The sequence below is a fragment of the Ptiloglossa arizonensis genome, chromosome 13 (assembly GCF_051014685.1).
Source record: "Ptiloglossa arizonensis isolate GNS036 chromosome 13, iyPtiAriz1_principal, whole genome shotgun sequence".
Taxonomy (NCBI): domain Eukaryota; kingdom Metazoa; phylum Arthropoda; class Insecta; order Hymenoptera; family Colletidae; genus Ptiloglossa; species Ptiloglossa arizonensis.
In genome coordinates, this window is record NC_135060.1 from 2,992,672 (window position 1) to 3,011,191 (window position 18,520).

Below are 18,520 nucleotides of genomic sequence, written 5' to 3' on the forward strand. Positions count from 1 at the left end.
TCTCGAGACGAATTCATTCATCTATGTTGATCTTTTGTGTCGTCCAAGGTCGTTCACAATCGTTTAAAATCTTCCTTCGTCGAACGTTCAAAAAAGGTTCTTCGTTTCGATATCGTTGTAAACGAAATTCGACCGGAAACCGTTGAACGTGATAAATACAATTAAGTTCGACCGACTTGACAAATTCTTTGAATAATGGAAAAGTTAATATACATGTGCAATTTATCGAAAATACGATTTTCCGAAACGGCTTTATTACCTTATTTTGCTGTGCTCGCTGATTTCAAATTATTATTTCACAGTAAAATTTATACAGCGTACAATTTAAATAATTACGTAATAGGTAATGTTATACACGGAAGTAAAGTTCAAGAAATTGCAGAGTATATTACAAGAAGATTGGAACGTCTGAATTATCTCGAAAGATAATTGAAGATTGTTTCCTAATTTTTCGGTACAATACGATCTGCGTTTTTTTCGAAATGCAAAGAATCGATGAACGTTAATTCGATCCCGCAATATCGATTCGAGATTATTTTACAATTATCGAGTGTTCGACTCGACTCACAGCCGAGAATGTGTGTGTTAGCGCTCCCGAAGAGGTTAAAGCCAACAAGTTTTGAGAATGTTTGAGAAGTTCGTACAAGGTTATCAGGTGCAACGCTTCACTGAAACAGCTATCCACTCTGAAACTCGAATCTTGATATCGATCTACTTCCAAAGCAGCTGATCATGATCGAGGGCGGGTTCCTTAGAGACTCGGCTTTGTTCTGGTCCTAATCAGAGAATTTACGTTGCTTCATCGGTCAAAGGTATTCCCGGCTAGACGGTACTCGTGCGCATCTATACATAAACACGTAAACACCTGAATTCGATAGAATACCGATTTCACTCCTGTTTGCACCTTGAAGCAATGTGCTTCTATATCAGAGGTCAAACGCTGGAACCCTATCCAGTTGATACCGATAGACGGGAACCTCACCTCTATTTGTTATCGTTTATTAATATTATCGAGTACACACCGAGGTTTCGTGCAACGGTATTCGAACCAAGAAAGAAACGTCCCGAGTACAGAATATTTTTTTCGCTCCAAATGTTTCATTCGTATCAAAAGTTCTTAAATTTCCTTTATTTTTGATTCTACTAATAGACGAATTAAAAAAGACGAAACAATCCTTCGAAGTTTCTCACGATTAAACTTTAACGCGTCTATCCTCCTTTTGAAGAATGCTTTTCCTAACTTGTAATTTAAAAAGTTGTAACCCGATATCTTTCGTTCTCCGACCTATCAGGAAGGGAAGTATTGTAATAAAAAAAATAATATTCGAGGAAATGTTATTTACCTTTTCTGAATTTATTTCAATGGAATTTTATATTCAAGTTTTACAATTTCTTTTCAATGTCTGATTAGATATCGAGAAAAGTAGATCCATAAATATCGAAACTTTCGTAGTTTTCTTTTATTTTTTCGATACATTTTCATTACTCGCAATAAATCTTATTCTTTGCACCCTGAAACCGCATCTTTTCGCCGAGAAGTCTCGCGATGCACTTGTCCGCGTTAATTTATCATTGCAACGCGACTGGAATACATTCGCAAGGATCGATCGTTGTATACACACCCGTGGTACCCAAGGGATTAATAATACATTTGGCTTGGTCAGTATTCGTCCGTTTGGTTAAAGTTGGAAAATTTAACTCGATACGTACACCTCGCGCCATCGAAGAGGAAAGATGCCCCGCGGATAAACCGAGACAAGGATAAAGATGGAAAGAGCTGGATCGAGATAGAGATAAGGTGGTGAGAAACGTGGAAATAAAACGGGGAAAAATATAGGATACGATGGAGAATCTACGTCACTCGAGAGACGGTTGCACGTGCGAGTTGGACACCGAATTTATGAACACGATCGATGGTTCGCTTTGATGATATCTCTATCGATGTCTCTGTGGACTTTGGCTCGTCCTCCTCGAGCTCTCTTATCGAACGGGGCACGGAAGAGGAGGAAGAGCGAAAAATAGCGGGGAAAGATGACGGGGAGAAGGTGCAGCGGAACCAGAATACACGCTCCTCTAGATATGCGAAGAATGACACCAATTTACGAGCCGGGACGAGTTTATGTTTTCTCTTCTCGACTCGCATTCTCGTGTTTCCCGCGGACGAACGCCAAGCATTCGAGCACAGGACTCGACCTACGTCCGCTCTTTCCGCTCTATAAAAATCTGCTCATTCCTCGAGTCGTTGCTGGTCGTTTATGGATTATGGCTGTACCGTTTCTTGCGGTTACCTCGATGCCGTACTTGTTCAGCATTCGTGGAGATTATTCGATTCCCGAGACGACCGGTATTTTTTGTCCGGATGGAAATTTTAAACACGGAACGGAATGATAAAATTGAAAGTCGTTTCGTTTTTTCTGGTGAAAATGAAACACGATTTTTTTAAAGCGTACAAACGTTTTATCGAATCATATATTCTCAATTTTGGAAAACGAAATGATTTTCCGAACAGCCCAACATTTCGTAAAATTCCAAAGATACCTCAGCTCGTTTCGTACCCAGATACACCCTTATTTGATTAAATATCCACAGAGAAAGAGAAAGAGAGAGAAATACCAGATTCTCGTTCACTGGAAATCTTTTCATCCTTCTTCGTCTTGCGCGGTTCGATCGTGAACTCGTAAACGGTGAAGCAATCAAGCTGTCGATTATTAATACGAAGCGATCTCGAATCGCAGCGGGAGATATTTGCGTAAAACCGCGGCAGGGTTCGAGAACACCTCCCGTTCCCCGTGATCGACCGGAAATTATCGTTAATTAGATTCATCCGAATTGTCGATCGTGCATTATCGTTTGTGCGGTCGTAAGCGCCGCTGCCAGAATTATCGGGATGCGTAGTCGGTTGACTGGAGCGACGGATAGCGCGATCGGGGCTTGACGGTGTTGGGGGTAGGGGACGGTGGTTTCGGGGGACGTTGGGGCATCGAACCGGACCGGGGGGAGGGTGTCGGTTGCGCACCGGAAGTGTGGAAAGGTACGCCGGGGGGCTTTACGAGATGCGAGCATTACCTCCGCAGCATGTCGCTGCTAGATTTCCCCGCGGACTCTAATCACGCATCGACATCGAAGTAGTAGCCGCGTATACCTGGGATCGGCGTCGCGACTCTCCTATAGCTACAACAGAGTGTATCACCGATCGTTTACCACCGGGAACCTCGAAGCCTCCCGGTATCCCCGGTGTCGTTGTCGCGCAAATCGACCGAGAAAAACTCACGTTCTTACGGAGCTCCGTGTTACCATGAACCTTCTGTATCTTCGGTGTACCGTGATGGGTAGGCTCTGATCACGATTGTCGGGAGTGTAATAACGTAAAAAGACTACCCCGATGGAGTACACTTTGGGCGTGTGACTCGAGAGTAGAAGGCCTTGAAACGTCTGTCGTTTCGACGCTGTTGTAATCGTCTTGGGAACGAGTTACATCGGATCGAGTTCGATCGACGCGTGTACGATGGAACAATCTTTAGCGGTGTTAAAGAAATTCCGATTCAGTTCTACGGAACGTAATAAGTTAAACCGTGATTATAGTAGCCGTTTCTCGATGCAGTCCTCTCGAGGGTTGATGCAACGGTCCCAGCGATTCTACGTTTGAACGCCTACCGAACGTACTCGTTGTTCGCGCATTACGGTACAGTTCTTCTTTCCACATCTCCTCAACTGTGCCAAATCCCCTTTGAGGTTATCCTCGTTCCGGGGAAGACGAAACGGTCGCGGATGACCGAATCGGAAGAATAAGAGAGGTTTTCATCTTCCCTGGGATAAAGATCGAGATCAAAGGAGATTTAGCACGGTTGAGGAAGAGACGCGGATTGTTCTCAACAACGCGAAGACGGAGAATTTTCGAAAGATGTTTAATGGCAGAATCGCTGGGACCGTTGCGCCAACTCCCCAGGGCACCACTTTGACGGAAACCGCTGGAATCTCGAGGTAGTCGCTTCTTACAAATCCGGTTTGGAAATTTTCTAATACTCGTGTAACGAAAAGATGTAAGGCGATGTATAGATGTCGTGCAAGCGCTTTTGTAGTTTTTGTTCATCGACGTATGAACGAAAGCATTGGTATTGCGTTTAACAGGGGATCGAGATGATTCGTGAACACCAATCTACGGAATGCTGAGCCCTTTGATCAGCATTTTTGCGTTGCGAGATACGCTGAGGTTTGTAAAACGTAACCCAGCTGCGAAACGATGTTCGCAATATGCGATCAATTTCAAATTTCACGTGGCTCGGTACGTGGTTAACAATTACTAGCAGATACGTATATATATAGCAGAAAGGAAGGTTCGATGTAAACCTAGAACCAAGCATCGGACTCTCTGGATTTCGAGATCTTCCTTCGGAAAGAATTACAAATACCGATGTTTAAAAAAAAGTAATTCAAGAAAAATTCCTAAAATCAATATTTGAAATTCAGTGTCCCCTAGATGCAACGCCAACGTCGAGTCGTTCTTCCGAAAAGATCCACTTCGATTCGAAATGTTTTGAAATATTTTTCAGGGATCGTCATTGCCGTTCCGATTGGCAGAATAGTGGCCGTCATTCGCGAAATACATTCCCAAAAGGGTGGCCGTCCCTTTCTTCGTTGCTCCGCGTGGTGCGCGACTCAATGACATTCCGATGGCACGGCTCCGTACACAGAAAGGGCAATACATAATTTCGCGCCTCGAACGACGGGCGTTTCACGCGCAACGTGTCGCGCGAGTATAATCCGGAGTCCAATTAACGATAATTACGACGTCAATTGGGAATTCCTAATGGCGGCCGTGGCCCTGCAGGCGGCCAACAGCCCGTTCGTTCTACTAGCGCGCCATGATTTTTGCAGACGGAGTAATTCGAAGCGCAAATTAAACTCATTCCTCAGGTTATAACGATGCTCGAGCCCCACCGTACCAGTAAACGCGAAGCGTTCCGACGCTTCTCGATACCGTGGACTCGCTTCAACGTTCTCGAGATTCTGTACGAGCTCGACCGTACAGGCTGATTCTCGAAACCGGAACGAAACTCCATTTCTCTACAAATATACACCAAGTGGTTGATCCGAAGAGAGTATCCATTAACGGGGACTTTTCTTTTGAATCCCGAAGATTGTTTTCGAACTATTTGATTTCGAACCTTTACTTTCACATTTCACGGAGAAACCACGCAAACGTATGTAATCGAAGGAACTCGTGCATTTTATTTCGTGTAAACAGATTCCACTCGTTACACGCAAAACCATTATTTTATACTTGTAACTTGTGTCTCTGTACCGCACACTTCACTTTTGCATCTAAACTTGAATTTTCATCGTTTATTTCGTACCGTATAACGTATAACGTATGCGTCTTTGAAATCTGCGATACTGTAATAATTAAATCATCGGTGAAGCACCAACGGTTATACTCGTTAATATTAACACAATTGTATAATGTTAAATGATTAATTATAATAACTGTATCGATATCGCGATAATGATATTAATAGGATAATTGATTTTGATATTGCGAGGCAGCTTATTCTAATTTACGCAGCAAGTTCGCCCGTTGTCTGAAATTGATGTATAATTGCGTTATTTCTTTCGTTAAAATTTCTAGTTCCGAGTGTTTACGTTATTATTCGTGTTACACTTCAAATATTCGCATAGATTACGATTCAACGGCACGTGGAAATACATGAATACAGCATGCAAGAGATTAATAAATTACGCATTAGCTATTTACTTCGATCTGCATACGGTACAACCATATGCAGTAATTGCGGGATCGTTCGATACGTCATCTACATTTATCGATGAAAACTTCACCTATACGGATTATTTTACTAATTTTATTACAAGAAAGGTAAACGTAATACGTGTACACTTTATTAATTTAAATGACTTTTTCTCGAAACATATGTATCTCAATAATATACGTGTCAGAAGTTACAAACTTTTTCGTATACGGTACATAATGTGTCTGACCATTGTGAAACACTACCACTTGCATTCCTTCTTTACCTTTGTACTCTTAAGGTACCCACACACGGTCATTGCTATTGTGTACAATATTGAGTATTGTACAATTGTACACAGAAACATTAGGCAATGTTGGATATTGGTAATAATATTCTAATACGTGTTAATGATTTATTATGTTCCATCGATATTCCAGTGAGTGTGTCAATGAATAAAGGTGGACAGTAGTTATGTGTCGATAAGACAACTAACGAGCTGTTTGTCCACTAATTTATAATGGAAGATAATATTCAATAATATTGCGCTACGATTGAAATAACGTGTATCGTACAGTCACGACATTAACAGTCCAAGTATAATATTGTAGAATCGTACAATATATTGAAAGAATCAAAAACTGTTCGACATTATTGAAGTCCTGTTACTATACCGATATTCTTTGCGAATAAGTGTTTTTGAACAATTTGATTTAGTACCTTTACTTTCATATTCTATTCTAGGAAATTTAATACTTGAATCTAGAGAATTTTAAGTAGATTGCGATCCCCTCAGCCGTTGGATTTAGGTATTTTCTATTTAGTAACAATATTTGTAAAGAATCAAATTAAACGCATACCATCGTAAATACTTCAATGGTAAAAATGGTAGAAAAAGTAGATAGGAATTTCATCGTAGAAGAATAAATGTGTTGGTGGCTATATTGATCTTTCAACACCTTAAACTTCGTTATTACGATCTGCTGGATAAGTGAGATAGAATTTAAAAAAAAATGCCAAAAACTCCCCGACAAATTTGTACCTGTCTACGACCTAACGTGAACGACCTACCACTCGACAAACCTGCGAATAAATCAGAGTTGCTCTGACCGCCACCCTTCACGTTCCGGTTTACCCTGGCTTTCACCCTAACACCCCGTGCTACTACCCTCGGCTGCTCGTACGACAGTTCACTGCGATTCGTCAATGCTCCAAGCACTGCTTGCCTACCATTTGTCAATTTAATACCGTATAGTCGATGAACCATATCTAGCGTGAACTTTATTCGGAGACTTAACGCTTTAACCACGTTCGCGATATTTCTGTTGAAATTTAAATAATTCCCCTACCATAGAAATTACGAGTTTCCATATTGGAGTGAATATCTGCGAAATGGTGAAAATATCGAGAAAAGTTTCATTCACAGTTTCATACTTTTTTAATATTTTAAACGATAGTTTTGATAATCAATTGTAAACTACTTAGCTGTTTTAACTCTCGTCAAACTATGGCTGAGCTATAGCAATGGTGTGTAAAAATTTCAAATTTAGCACATCGGTAGAATTTATTCAGCTACCACCGTTCCGTAGATTAAAGAAGAGAAACAATTTAGCTGCATAGATATGCAATGTATCGAAATTAAGAGAAACTATTTTCCTGAATAAGATTCAAGGGTATTCACCGGGACACTCGTTCCTTGCCACTGAAATCTTCCTATTGTAATATTTCGAAATTCGGTGTAATGTAATACGATCGTTGGTGACTGTACTTTGTTAAGGGAAAGAACAGTTGATAAGATGGCGGAGGAAGTTGGTATAGGAAAACGAGGAAGGGAGTTGTGTTGGCACCTCGACGAATGGGGTCATTTGTAAACACGAGTATTACAGGCTGGCCAGCGAGCAACTAGAGGCAGTGTGGGGGTAGTTTGCACGATGTGATTTAAAGGTCTATCGAGCGATGATGCCTCAAGATTAGTTACCCGCCGGAACATAATTTCCCAGCTCCCGCTGAGTCCTCCTGTTGTAATTTACCGAAACTCACCTGGCGACGTATCAGGAATATCTAGGGAGTTGTTTTGTTTGTCGAACGAGGAACTTTGCTCCACCATTTCTGAAAGGTGTCTGGCCCTGTGTTCTTCTCTACGTAATCTAGATCTGTTAAGATTGTTCTTTTCGTCGATAACTTCGTACATCGTTCAAAGGATTCAAGGTTCTTTCAATGAAAAGTGTATCGATCACTATATTTACACAATAAGACACCGAGTAGCTATTATTGGAACGATTGACTTATTTTTAATGTCCTTTCAAATTCATTTTTTTCTCGAGCGTGTAATTTTATCTAATGAAATGATATTTTTTTGATGCATTCTTAGACACTGCGAGTCTTTTTCTGGTAAACTATTCTTTGTCTTTGGAATCGAAAGACTCGCTAACACCACTTTTCGCTTCTTCGTTGTATTTTAACGTTCCGTTAAAGTTCATAAAAGTTTCGGTACTAGAAGCGTTTCGTTAGCGAATCAAAGTCATTTCAATTTCGATCTAAGAGCCGTCTTCTCGAAAGTTGCATATCTTGTATCACCGACGAAGTCTTCGATTCGATGAATTCGTATTTTCCGTCTCTACCGAATTAATGTTAACAAAAAGAGCGGTTTCGGAATACCTCTCGTAAGTGAAATTCGATTCTACCGAAACACCTGTCTGGTTTGTCCATTAGACATTGCCGGATAAAATATCAAATTTCTCATTTTCTTGTTTGCGGGAATTCTGTTACTCTGCTCGATCGTTATCGGTGAGACGAAGTCAAGATGAAAGCACGAGGAACTACATAGACGCTAAATTTCAGTTCGATAGGTTCCAGGCTACGATATTGAGTTACGCATTTTTCAATTACGCATCAATAGTGGTGGCGTTCACTGTTCGACGTAGTATCCAATACCTTGTTACGAAACGATACTGTTGTGTATTCGCGCTTTAGTGTACAACATTTTAATCTACTTGGAGTTAATAGAAGCGTGAGCAAACAAGAAGCGACGTTATTTCTAGAGAACAAAGTTCGAGTATTTCAAACAATTTATTAACGGAGATTATTATTGTATTCTTCCAAATAATTGTCAGTTGTAACTTTGTCGTATAGTTTACACATGGAAATGATTCGAAGAGTCGATGTACACGAGATTATCGAGTAACGCCTCAAAAGACGACACTAGGTGAGAGGATAACTTACAAGCTCGACGCGTAGACAACTGCCAAGTGATTGTTTCTTAGATCGCGTCGTTTGGATGGAATAACGGCTTAAAAGTCGGACACACACGCGATTGCCAAGTGATCATTTTTATGATCGTGTCGTTTAGATAAAAAAAAAGACGGTGTAACAATTTGGCGTATATGCGATTGCCAAGTGATAATCGTCTCGATGGCGTCGTTTAGGTGGAAGAAGAGTTTAAAGGTTTAATGTACTGGCAGATGTCGAATAAACATTTTTACGATTGTGTTATTTATGTAAGAGAACTATTCAAAGAGTGAAAAGTATCACGTGACCCTCTTTTAAATCGTGTCACAGGGTCATCGTTTAGGTAGCAGAAGAGCTTAAACGTTACACGTGCAAAAGACTGTTGAGTGAAAATTTTAACGATAGCTGTTATTTATCCGAGTATATACATACAAAATTTTACATTTTCGAAAAGTGTTTTAGCAGTTTTTAATCAATCTCACTCGTCTATATTCGTACGTGTATACTAAGTCTTTACACATTGCGTCGATACGAGGCTAACCATCCGTGACGTCATTAGACATTCTGTCGAATCCAGTGAATTAGTAAACGACATTTATAGACCTTCTGGCTACAAATGTGTTAAAGGTTCGTCGTGCAGGCAATTGTTGGATGATAACTTGTACCATCGTGTCGTTTAGGTGGGAGAACAGCTTAAAGACCGATGTGTGGGCAATTGTCAAGTAATAATTCTTACGACCGTGTCGTCTAAATGGAAGAACAGCTTAGAGGCTCGACGTACAGGTGATTCGAACCATAATTTTCACAATCGCGTTATTCAAGCGAGAGAACGGCTTAAAGTTGGACGTACAGGTGATTCGAACGACAACTTTCACGAGCTTGTCGTTCGAGTGAGAAAACAGCTCGAAGATAAAATGTGTGGACAATTGTGTGATAATTTGTGCGATCGAATCGTTCGAGTGGGAAAACGACTTAATAGTTCGACGTGGAAACGACGGTCGAGTGATAATTCTTACGAGCGCGTCGTTTAAGTGGAAGAACGGCTTAAAGGTTCGACGTCCAGGCGACTGAGAAACGATCACTTTTTCAATCGCGTCGCCGTCGCATCGTTTAGATGGATGAACGACCTACGTCGTCGAGCATCAAGTGTCTGACATTAACGTCGTTCCTCAAACGTAGTTACAAAGCTTCCTGGCAACGTGCTTCGTAAATATCGGCTGCGGTGGCTCGATCCATTGGCTCCAGAAACGCGAAGGTCTATACTGATTTTTTTCCCCTTGGGCGAAGTAGAAGCAATTTGGCTCCGGCCATTCGCGTAATGCAAGTTCCTGCTGGAATTCGAAAGTTCTTCGAGCGAACGTACCGGCTGAGCCGTAGACTTTCCACGGCTACGTGAACGAACGAAAGAGGCTACTAGCTGTACAGCTATCTTATTCGTAAACTAAACGCGGAGAGGCTTCAACCTCGTCGACTAAATCTATCCTGTCCTCTACCCTCTGACGATCGCCCGGATGCTCGCTTCGTGAAGGTAACACCGAACCGAGTCGACTGTAGACGGTATATCGGCAAAGAGGACGGGGAACCGGTAGTAATACAACGGCGTATCGAACTTTTGGCAACTCGAAACTATCGACCGGTCCAATCCGTTTCTGGCTTGGGCGGTGTCCAGCTGCGACAGCGAAGGGATACGGAAACCCCTTGATGAGCTTCCCAAGAGCGACCAGTTGGACCAACTCTTTTCTCTATCGGACGTGTCGTTCCATGTCCGAAATCTCGTTGTCTATCGCATCGAGCATCTTCGATACTTTCTGATCCCTCTGTTTGGCGCATTGTTGCGTTCAGAAACTTCCCTTTCCCTCTTTTTTTTTTCTTGCGAACTTTAAGAATTCTTTCCGTGGAGGGGAACAATTCTTGGAGCGAGTCTACTGCCTGAGTTGTAGACTTTCCACAGCTACGCGAACGAACGAAAGAGGCTACCACCTATGCAGTTACACTTGAAACAATTAAAAATGAAAATTCATTGGAAAATAAAGAATTATCGCACAATTTAACAGTTCATTGTGTATGTAGAAATTGCGCTTAAAACTGTTGGAAGAAAACTGCAATGTTTCCTAATTACTATTTGGAAATTATTAAGTCAAATCATAGCAGACAATTTTTTAATTTTCTTAATTTTTGAACTGTTCTTAGTTCACTACTTTTACGCTTCTAATTTGGACGTGCAAAGTGGACCGAAGTAATTAAAATTAGAAAATATATTCTTTAAGAACGGTATACGTATTTCCAAAATGAAAAATACTCCATTACGTGAGAAATATTTAATATAATAAATTTTCATTAAAATAAAATAATGAAATCAGGTCACCACATACTCGAAGCAAAAACCTCTCGTATACAGAATTTACATCTTATTAATGAGCTCATTATCGTATTTCTAATTGTCGTCCAATTATTATCATATTTTGACAAGCATTTCCAATTTCATTAACGAGGTTAAATCTTGTTCTAACTACAAGTACACCGAAATATTTCGATATCTCTACGCATAAAATTATGCAATACGAAACAATTTTTTAAATTGATTTAAATAGTTTCTTAGCCCAAGTAACAAAATATTATTTGTCAAATATGTAACCTATATTATGCATTCATCACGTTTCACAAATTCAGATTACACATGGTAGACTACTGATAAGTATTTTATAAATTCTACAATGCATATGAAATAATTAATTTCGATATTCATAATAGTGTTAGAATGACAATTGTTTATCCTACTTTTTGCTACTGTACAGCGATCCCAGGTAAGAATAATAAAATCACACATTGGAATTTCCATCCTTTGAACGCATCTAATGCTAGACTCGCTCTCTGTTGCTCTATCTCGCTCACTCTCGGTGTTCCACGTTCATTTTCCTCGTCGGACAGTACACGCAACGCTCGACCTCCGCTCGAGATAAAAATCGTAACTTTAATTAATATTATTACCTACTATTATTCTCTCTTTAAAAGTGTTATCTAACGAAGCATTATGTTTGCTTTTTGTTGCAGGATGTTGCTTCGTAACGTTTTACACGAGGAAAGCAGCTCTGGACGCGCAGAATGCACTGCACAACGTTAAAACTTTCAGCGGGGTACGTAGAACAACTTCATTTTACGTGTGACAAATTAAACCTCCGATTGTTCTACTAATATTTTTATCCGTATATAGTGTTTTTTTGTCGTGTACTCCGATCTGGAGATTTCAAGAAACCAATTTTTCGATTATTATAATTTTAGAGAATTGCGAATATTGAATATTTATTCCTCAAGTATTAAAGTGAAATTCGTAAAATTCTCAGAAAGAGGTTCGAAGGTTTAATAGATATAAAATTGACAGTGATTTAGTCTGAACATTCTTCTGTTTTCTTAGTCATCAGTTTATTCGTAAAGTGTGTCAAAAAATAGAATTTCACTGAACAAAGTGCTCATCTACTGGATTAGCATATTAACGGTAAGTTAATTTTTTGGAAAACTTTAAACGATAATTTTTTACTTATTTCTACACGAAAAATACTAGCTACTACCTCTTTCTAGTATTACAATTATTTGGACATCCCGTATAAATCGTCAAATAATGAATTACTGAAAGGGAGAATTAATTTAAGTGTACATGCATTACAAAACAGATTGCACGAAGTTTATCGTAGAACACGTAGAATTACTCAATAGTTCTGACATGTCTGTTCATCTGATAACCAGAACCGCCGAAATACGCGAAAATATCAACGCGTGTTGAATTGAGATCAATCAACGAGTACATTCGGCCGACCGAATAATGAACACTTATCTAGATAATTATCCGAGTGCCGATGGTTCGCATAATCGAGATATTGACCGAATAATGAATATTAATACAGTCGATCGTTCAGATAAATTATTCAAATGGTCAGAACCAGTCGATCATTCCTTCGACTAATTGTCGATCGCCAGAAGGGAAGTGTCTAATGCAGGCTGAATGGTTCATTATTACTACACGTATTATCGAAACGAAATTTCAATTAACTTCGTTATTTCACGGAGAATTAGTCGTTGACCTAACGATTTTTCTACCGAAAGTGTAGAAATCTTGATATTCCATTATAAATACACATAGAATTATATTCTATTTCAATTTAACCAGCCAAAGTGTTAAAGTTCCTTTTATTAACATTATTGTATTATTAGTACCAAATATTATTTTCTCTCATTTTAATATTGAAATAAGCTATACTTAAATAAAATTTGAACGTCCAGATGTATTATTACAGACTTAAAATACTTGGCAATTTGTTTCCAAATATTCTTACTTTTAATTAAATACTGACCAGTAAAAAAAATAAATACATCAGTATTTCACCAGAAAATCAAACTCTAGACTTAAAATCAATAAAAATTAAATTCTCACTATATACGCAAGTTAACCGAATGATTTTCAAATTTTACATAACAAATAATTCAATCGTTGAGGGATGCTTGTAGCAATTAATTATTTTTCTTCACAATTGCCCCGTCTCTTGTATACAAAATTTCTCTAATTTGCTTCTGATTTGGCGCATTTTCTAAAGTGAACCGGTCCGATTCAGATCGGGTCATTTGTAACGAGTTTGATGAAAAAAAAAAAAAACGTAACTGAAGAATTTTCCGTCACGGTCGTCATTCCGTCAATTGTCGAGACGCCACCGATGGTATCGTTGAAACTGCAGCCGTGCGATAATTACAGTTTCCCCGCGAACTTTCGATGCAATTACGAGACGTCATTACGAGCATTTAACCTACCAATTCCCTTCACCCCGTTTCCACTCTAGCTACCTGCATTTATGCTTGAATTTACGAGAATAATTATCATCGACCGAGACCCAGAGTAACTCCGTTCCCTGCTCTATATAAAGAAGCAAACAAAGAGCAAACGAATTTTAGATCGACAAATGAATGATAATTACGTATTCTGTTTCGTTCGCAAACAGCTATTGATCGTGTCCAATGGAAAAGAATTTTATGTACAAATTTTCACCGCTGTACTTCCGTAAGTTTAATACACGAAGAATTGAAAGTTTGTTCTCAAGCACCTAAATAAACACGATCGATACGTTTGAAGATTTATAAAATTGCAGTACTTATCAAATTGGATGTAATTATTTCGTCAATTAATTTCGATCTCTTAAATAACTTCACCTCTTTTGACAATTAATTCTTCATTCGGTAACAATGTTTCCACGCAATTCCTATACCTGAAATTATGTAAAATTAGTATTTTGGAATATTATTGAAAAACATAATTCTCCATAATTGATTCCTTACTCAATTTGCAATGAAAAGAAATATATTCAAATGAAAACATTTTTTGCAATCGAAAACTGATTAACGTACTAACGACCATTCTTAAGTTTTTTTGTCGGAGAAAAAATTCCCGATCGTGAAATGAAAAATGAAAAATATCCGTCGCGTAAACGTTTAGATAGCGACGCAAAACCGCGCGGAAATTCCCGATCCGGTAAGTGGTGAAACCGTAGCCCGGTATCGGAAAAATCAATTTCTTTTGTTTGTAATCACGCGTAGAACGTTTACGGGAAGTTCGTATCGCGCGCTGATTTGTCGAGTGACGGCGAGGACGAGGCGACGAGCTTTTCTTGATCGTCGTGCGGCGGCGGCACTGCCCGTGCTCGCTTAAACCTCGGATATTTATCGCCGTACAAATTACACCCCAGGGATTTTACGGCATCGTATGGGTTGCTCCCATATTGGAGACGAACGACACGTGCGGTTTTCCCTCGTCGATCCTCCCCTTCCTATATCTGCAACTTGGCGGAATTAGGCTTCGTAAATTGAATGCGCCACGCAATCGACTCGCTACACCGGACAAATATATCACGTTTTCTGGGAATATAGCTGTAGCTGGATTTGTTCGATTTTCATTTAACGAAACCATCGTCACGTTTCACTTAAATGAATATTTAAGTAGAAATTACACACCAGACAAATATTATATATCACGTTTTCTGGGAATATAGCTATAGCTGGATTTGTTCGATTTTCATTTAACGAAACTGTCGTCACATTTCACTTAAATGAATATTTAAGTAGAAACTACACACCAGACAAATATATCACGTTTTCTTGGATTTGTTCGATTTTGATTTAACAAAACATTGACCAAGAATTTTCGATACGATTATAAATCTGGTATTTTATATATTCATTTACGAAGGATATTATCCGTTTGCAACCTGTCGCGAAATTGGCGACAAGGATGAGCTCTATTTTCTCTTGCAAAATTTTGTACTATTCAAAGTATATTCGATATCGTACGATGCAGGCTCGATACACGTAATAATTTAAGGAATAGAAAGAATTAAATGTAGATTCTTCGGTACTTTTGCCATCTCCTTTGGTGAAAAAACCTTTCGTTACAAATTAGATCGCACTTACGGTAATTTTATATAGTGTCTTTATTTAATGTAGAAAATTTGATTTAATATTTAACGTTCATCGTAAATTCGTGTCGATGTCCTGTTACGATAACCGAGAAACCCCTCGACACTGATATTAAATACGAAAAAGGCAATAAGGATAATGTTGAAAAATGAAAAACGTAAAAATTCGGCTAATTGAATGTATGAAAGTCTCGAGTTTAAACTAAACGCGTGAAATCTAAAGAAGAAAGCGCGTCGTACACCGTTTATTACGAACTGTGTAATAAGAAATTTCGCGGTAATTGACTCGCGAACGCTTAAAAAGTAATCGCTTTTAACTTATAACGCCGTCTGGAGATTGCTCAAAGCTATATAATGCGACCTAGAGGGAAAGAAATTCATTTTCCCTTAAATGAACTTGATTGTCCGAGGTGCCCTTTAGACAGATGCAAGATTACGAAAAAGAATAACAATTCCGATGTCGTAAAAAATCTAGCACTCGTGACACCGAGTACGAAACGTACCGAAATGAAATTACAACCGACGGAACATAATTGAAGCGAATCGCGAAACGTTGATGAAGTTCCCATTAATGGTCCCAAGTTAGTAATTTAAAAAAAAATAGGAACTCCTCTTTCACGTAGCGACTTTGATTCTATTAGGAGCACGAATTATCTGTTGCGCTCTAATATACGCTATTACGTTCTATTTGCGGAATGTGGTCGATTCGAAGAATAGTAATTACTCTGGTTACTGTTTTAAAATTAAAGTGTGACGTTACATCGATCCTTGTAATCGGATCAAAGAAGGAAAAGTTTCTTCTACATTTACGATAACCGAGAAATTAAAAATTTAATCTCTCCTATCTTACCATTATTTTGCACTGTTACTTGCAACGTGAACTAAAATCTTAATGTTTCGATTACCGATCAGCCATTTTGCAATCCATTACGATCCACACCATGCGGAAGTCGATGGCACATAGTCTTCCACGCATCTAGTTTGCGCACCACGCGGCACCAGTAGTTCTCAACTGGCGGCAACGTTTCTCCAAAGAGACAACTTTTGCTCCAATTGGTGTACTTACGATTATTTCTGGTCAGATAAGAAAATTAACGTACAATTCTTTCAAAAATAATCGCGTTGACCATTATTTCGTCAAAAATTGAAAAACGAAAGTACATTAATCTCGACGTCTCCGTTTCTTGCCTTCGTAAGGAATTAAAATACTCTATAATGTGTAATATAAGATATAACTAAAATAAAATCTAAAATAGGCGTTTTTCTACGTAAAAAAAAAGAAGAACAAACGCATTTCGAAAGTGTATCGTAATACAATATCGCGGTAGAGAAAAAAACTGAACTCGATCGCGAAAAAAGAATACCCTCTCTTCGTTTCGTCGAATGCTTCGGTCGAAGCGAATTGATTCACTCGCGAACGCGGAAAAAATCAGAAATAAGTGCGGAGTTTCTCTCTCTCTCTCTCTCTCTCTCTCTCTCTCTCTCTCTCTCTCCCATGAGGGCGCGTGCCGTGAAAAAAGCGACCGAAATCCTTGCCGCTGCAAGTGACTCTACGAGGTTAATTAAGAGAGTTAAACAGTCGGAAGTCGAGGTCCTGCTCTCATCAGTTTGTACTGGGGGAATCCGATCAGGAGTGGAGCGACTCGTGGAAAAGAATTCTCCGGCGAAGAAACTCGAATGTAACCCGGAGAGGGAGAGAGAAGTAGGAGGCGTGCGCGCGAACGAGAGCGAAACAAAGATGGAACGAAAACGAGCGAGACAGGGACCAAGGGCGAGAGAGAAGGAGAGGGTTAAAACACTCTCGGGGAGAGGAACGCGTAGGAAAGAAAGAAAAAAAAAGAAAAAGAAAGAAAAAAAAAAGGGAAAGAAAGGAAAGAGTGAATTGCAGAACGACGTTTTCGCGATGAAAAGGGTTGACTGAGTATAAGTGGCTGACTGAAAGGAGCAAGGGTCGAGAACAGGAGGGAAGAAACGTGAAAGGAGCGAGAGAATGGAACGTATAACGCCAGATAGAGAGGGGAGAGAGAGCGAGAAAAATAGAGTGGGGCTGGAGAGGTTGAAGTGGGGGAGAATAAGGAGACAGGGAGGGGCGAAATAGGGGTAGCTTGTGCATTTGAAGGAGTTTAGCTTTTCTCGTATCAGATTTCGTTTCCACGAGTGGCGTCGAGTCGAGAGGTCTGTGTTGGCTCGGAGAAATGAGTCGAGTACTCCGGGGAACCCTTGTTACCCCCCTGCCACTTCTCTCGACCTCCAACCCTCGTGATTCTACGAACCCCCACCGTACACCCACTCCCCGGCCCGCGTTCCCTCTTTTCTAGGTGCTCGAGAGTAGATTTATTTCACGGGAAAAGCAACTAGGACTTTGATTCGGCGGCTCGTTCGACATGTTCAATGCTCGACGAAAGGAACGCGTTAATACATGTAAAACCACCCCTAAAGGACTGTCCGTACGTTCGACGAGCGAACCGAGTCGAGAGTCGTGAACCTAAAGTCGAGAATCGTGTTCTTGGCCCTGGTACACGTTTTATCCGTCTTTTCGCGGAGAAGCATCGGTCTACGGGTCCTCTACTTTGTATTAAGGAGAACGAGATCGCTTTTCTCGATACTCTCACTTTTTTCCACTAAATAGATTTACGTCGCCGGCGTATCGAAAACTCCCTCTGCCAACTCTATTCCGTGAAACGTTCGCGCGAATGTACAAATGCTAATAAATAAAGCTTGCATCGACTCGCGAGAAATTGGTATCGGGTCAATTCCGTGGTATCGGTTGCGCTTTCGGGAAGTTTTTAGGGCCAATAGGAAATTCTTCCAACGATCTCGATATTTTCTACGATCGGTACTTTACTTTCGACGAGCCGGCAAAGTTTGAGAAAATTGCGCCAATTCGTAACTCACATTTTCCCTCAATTTTATTTTTACACTTCGATACATTTTTTTCAACACTTTAAATATCACTTCTGCCATTCTCAGAACTCGATTAGTCGTGCACTCGAATAATTTATACTGTGAGCATCTCGGGAAAAATTAAATTGTATTGTAATATTTAATTCACTTATTTTTCACCATCGACTGTTATCAATTTCTAACCTCGATCAA

General features: G+C 39.7%; 1 protein-coding gene across 9 annotated transcripts in view; it reads left to right on the forward strand.

The window, feature by feature from the left end:
• LOC143153767 (CUGBP Elav-like family member 1-A) overlaps positions 1–18,520 on the forward strand; it is a 529,867-nt gene that overhangs the window by 373,807 nt on the left and 137,540 nt on the right. For all 9 annotated transcript variants that reach the window (XM_076325287.1, XM_076325289.1, XM_076325292.1 and 6 more), the window contains one exon: positions 12,024–12,106. In XM_076325287.1, coding sequence (XP_076181402.1) covers positions 12,024–12,106 — 83 coding nt within the window. The remainder of the gene's footprint in view (positions 1–12,023; positions 12,107–18,520) is intronic.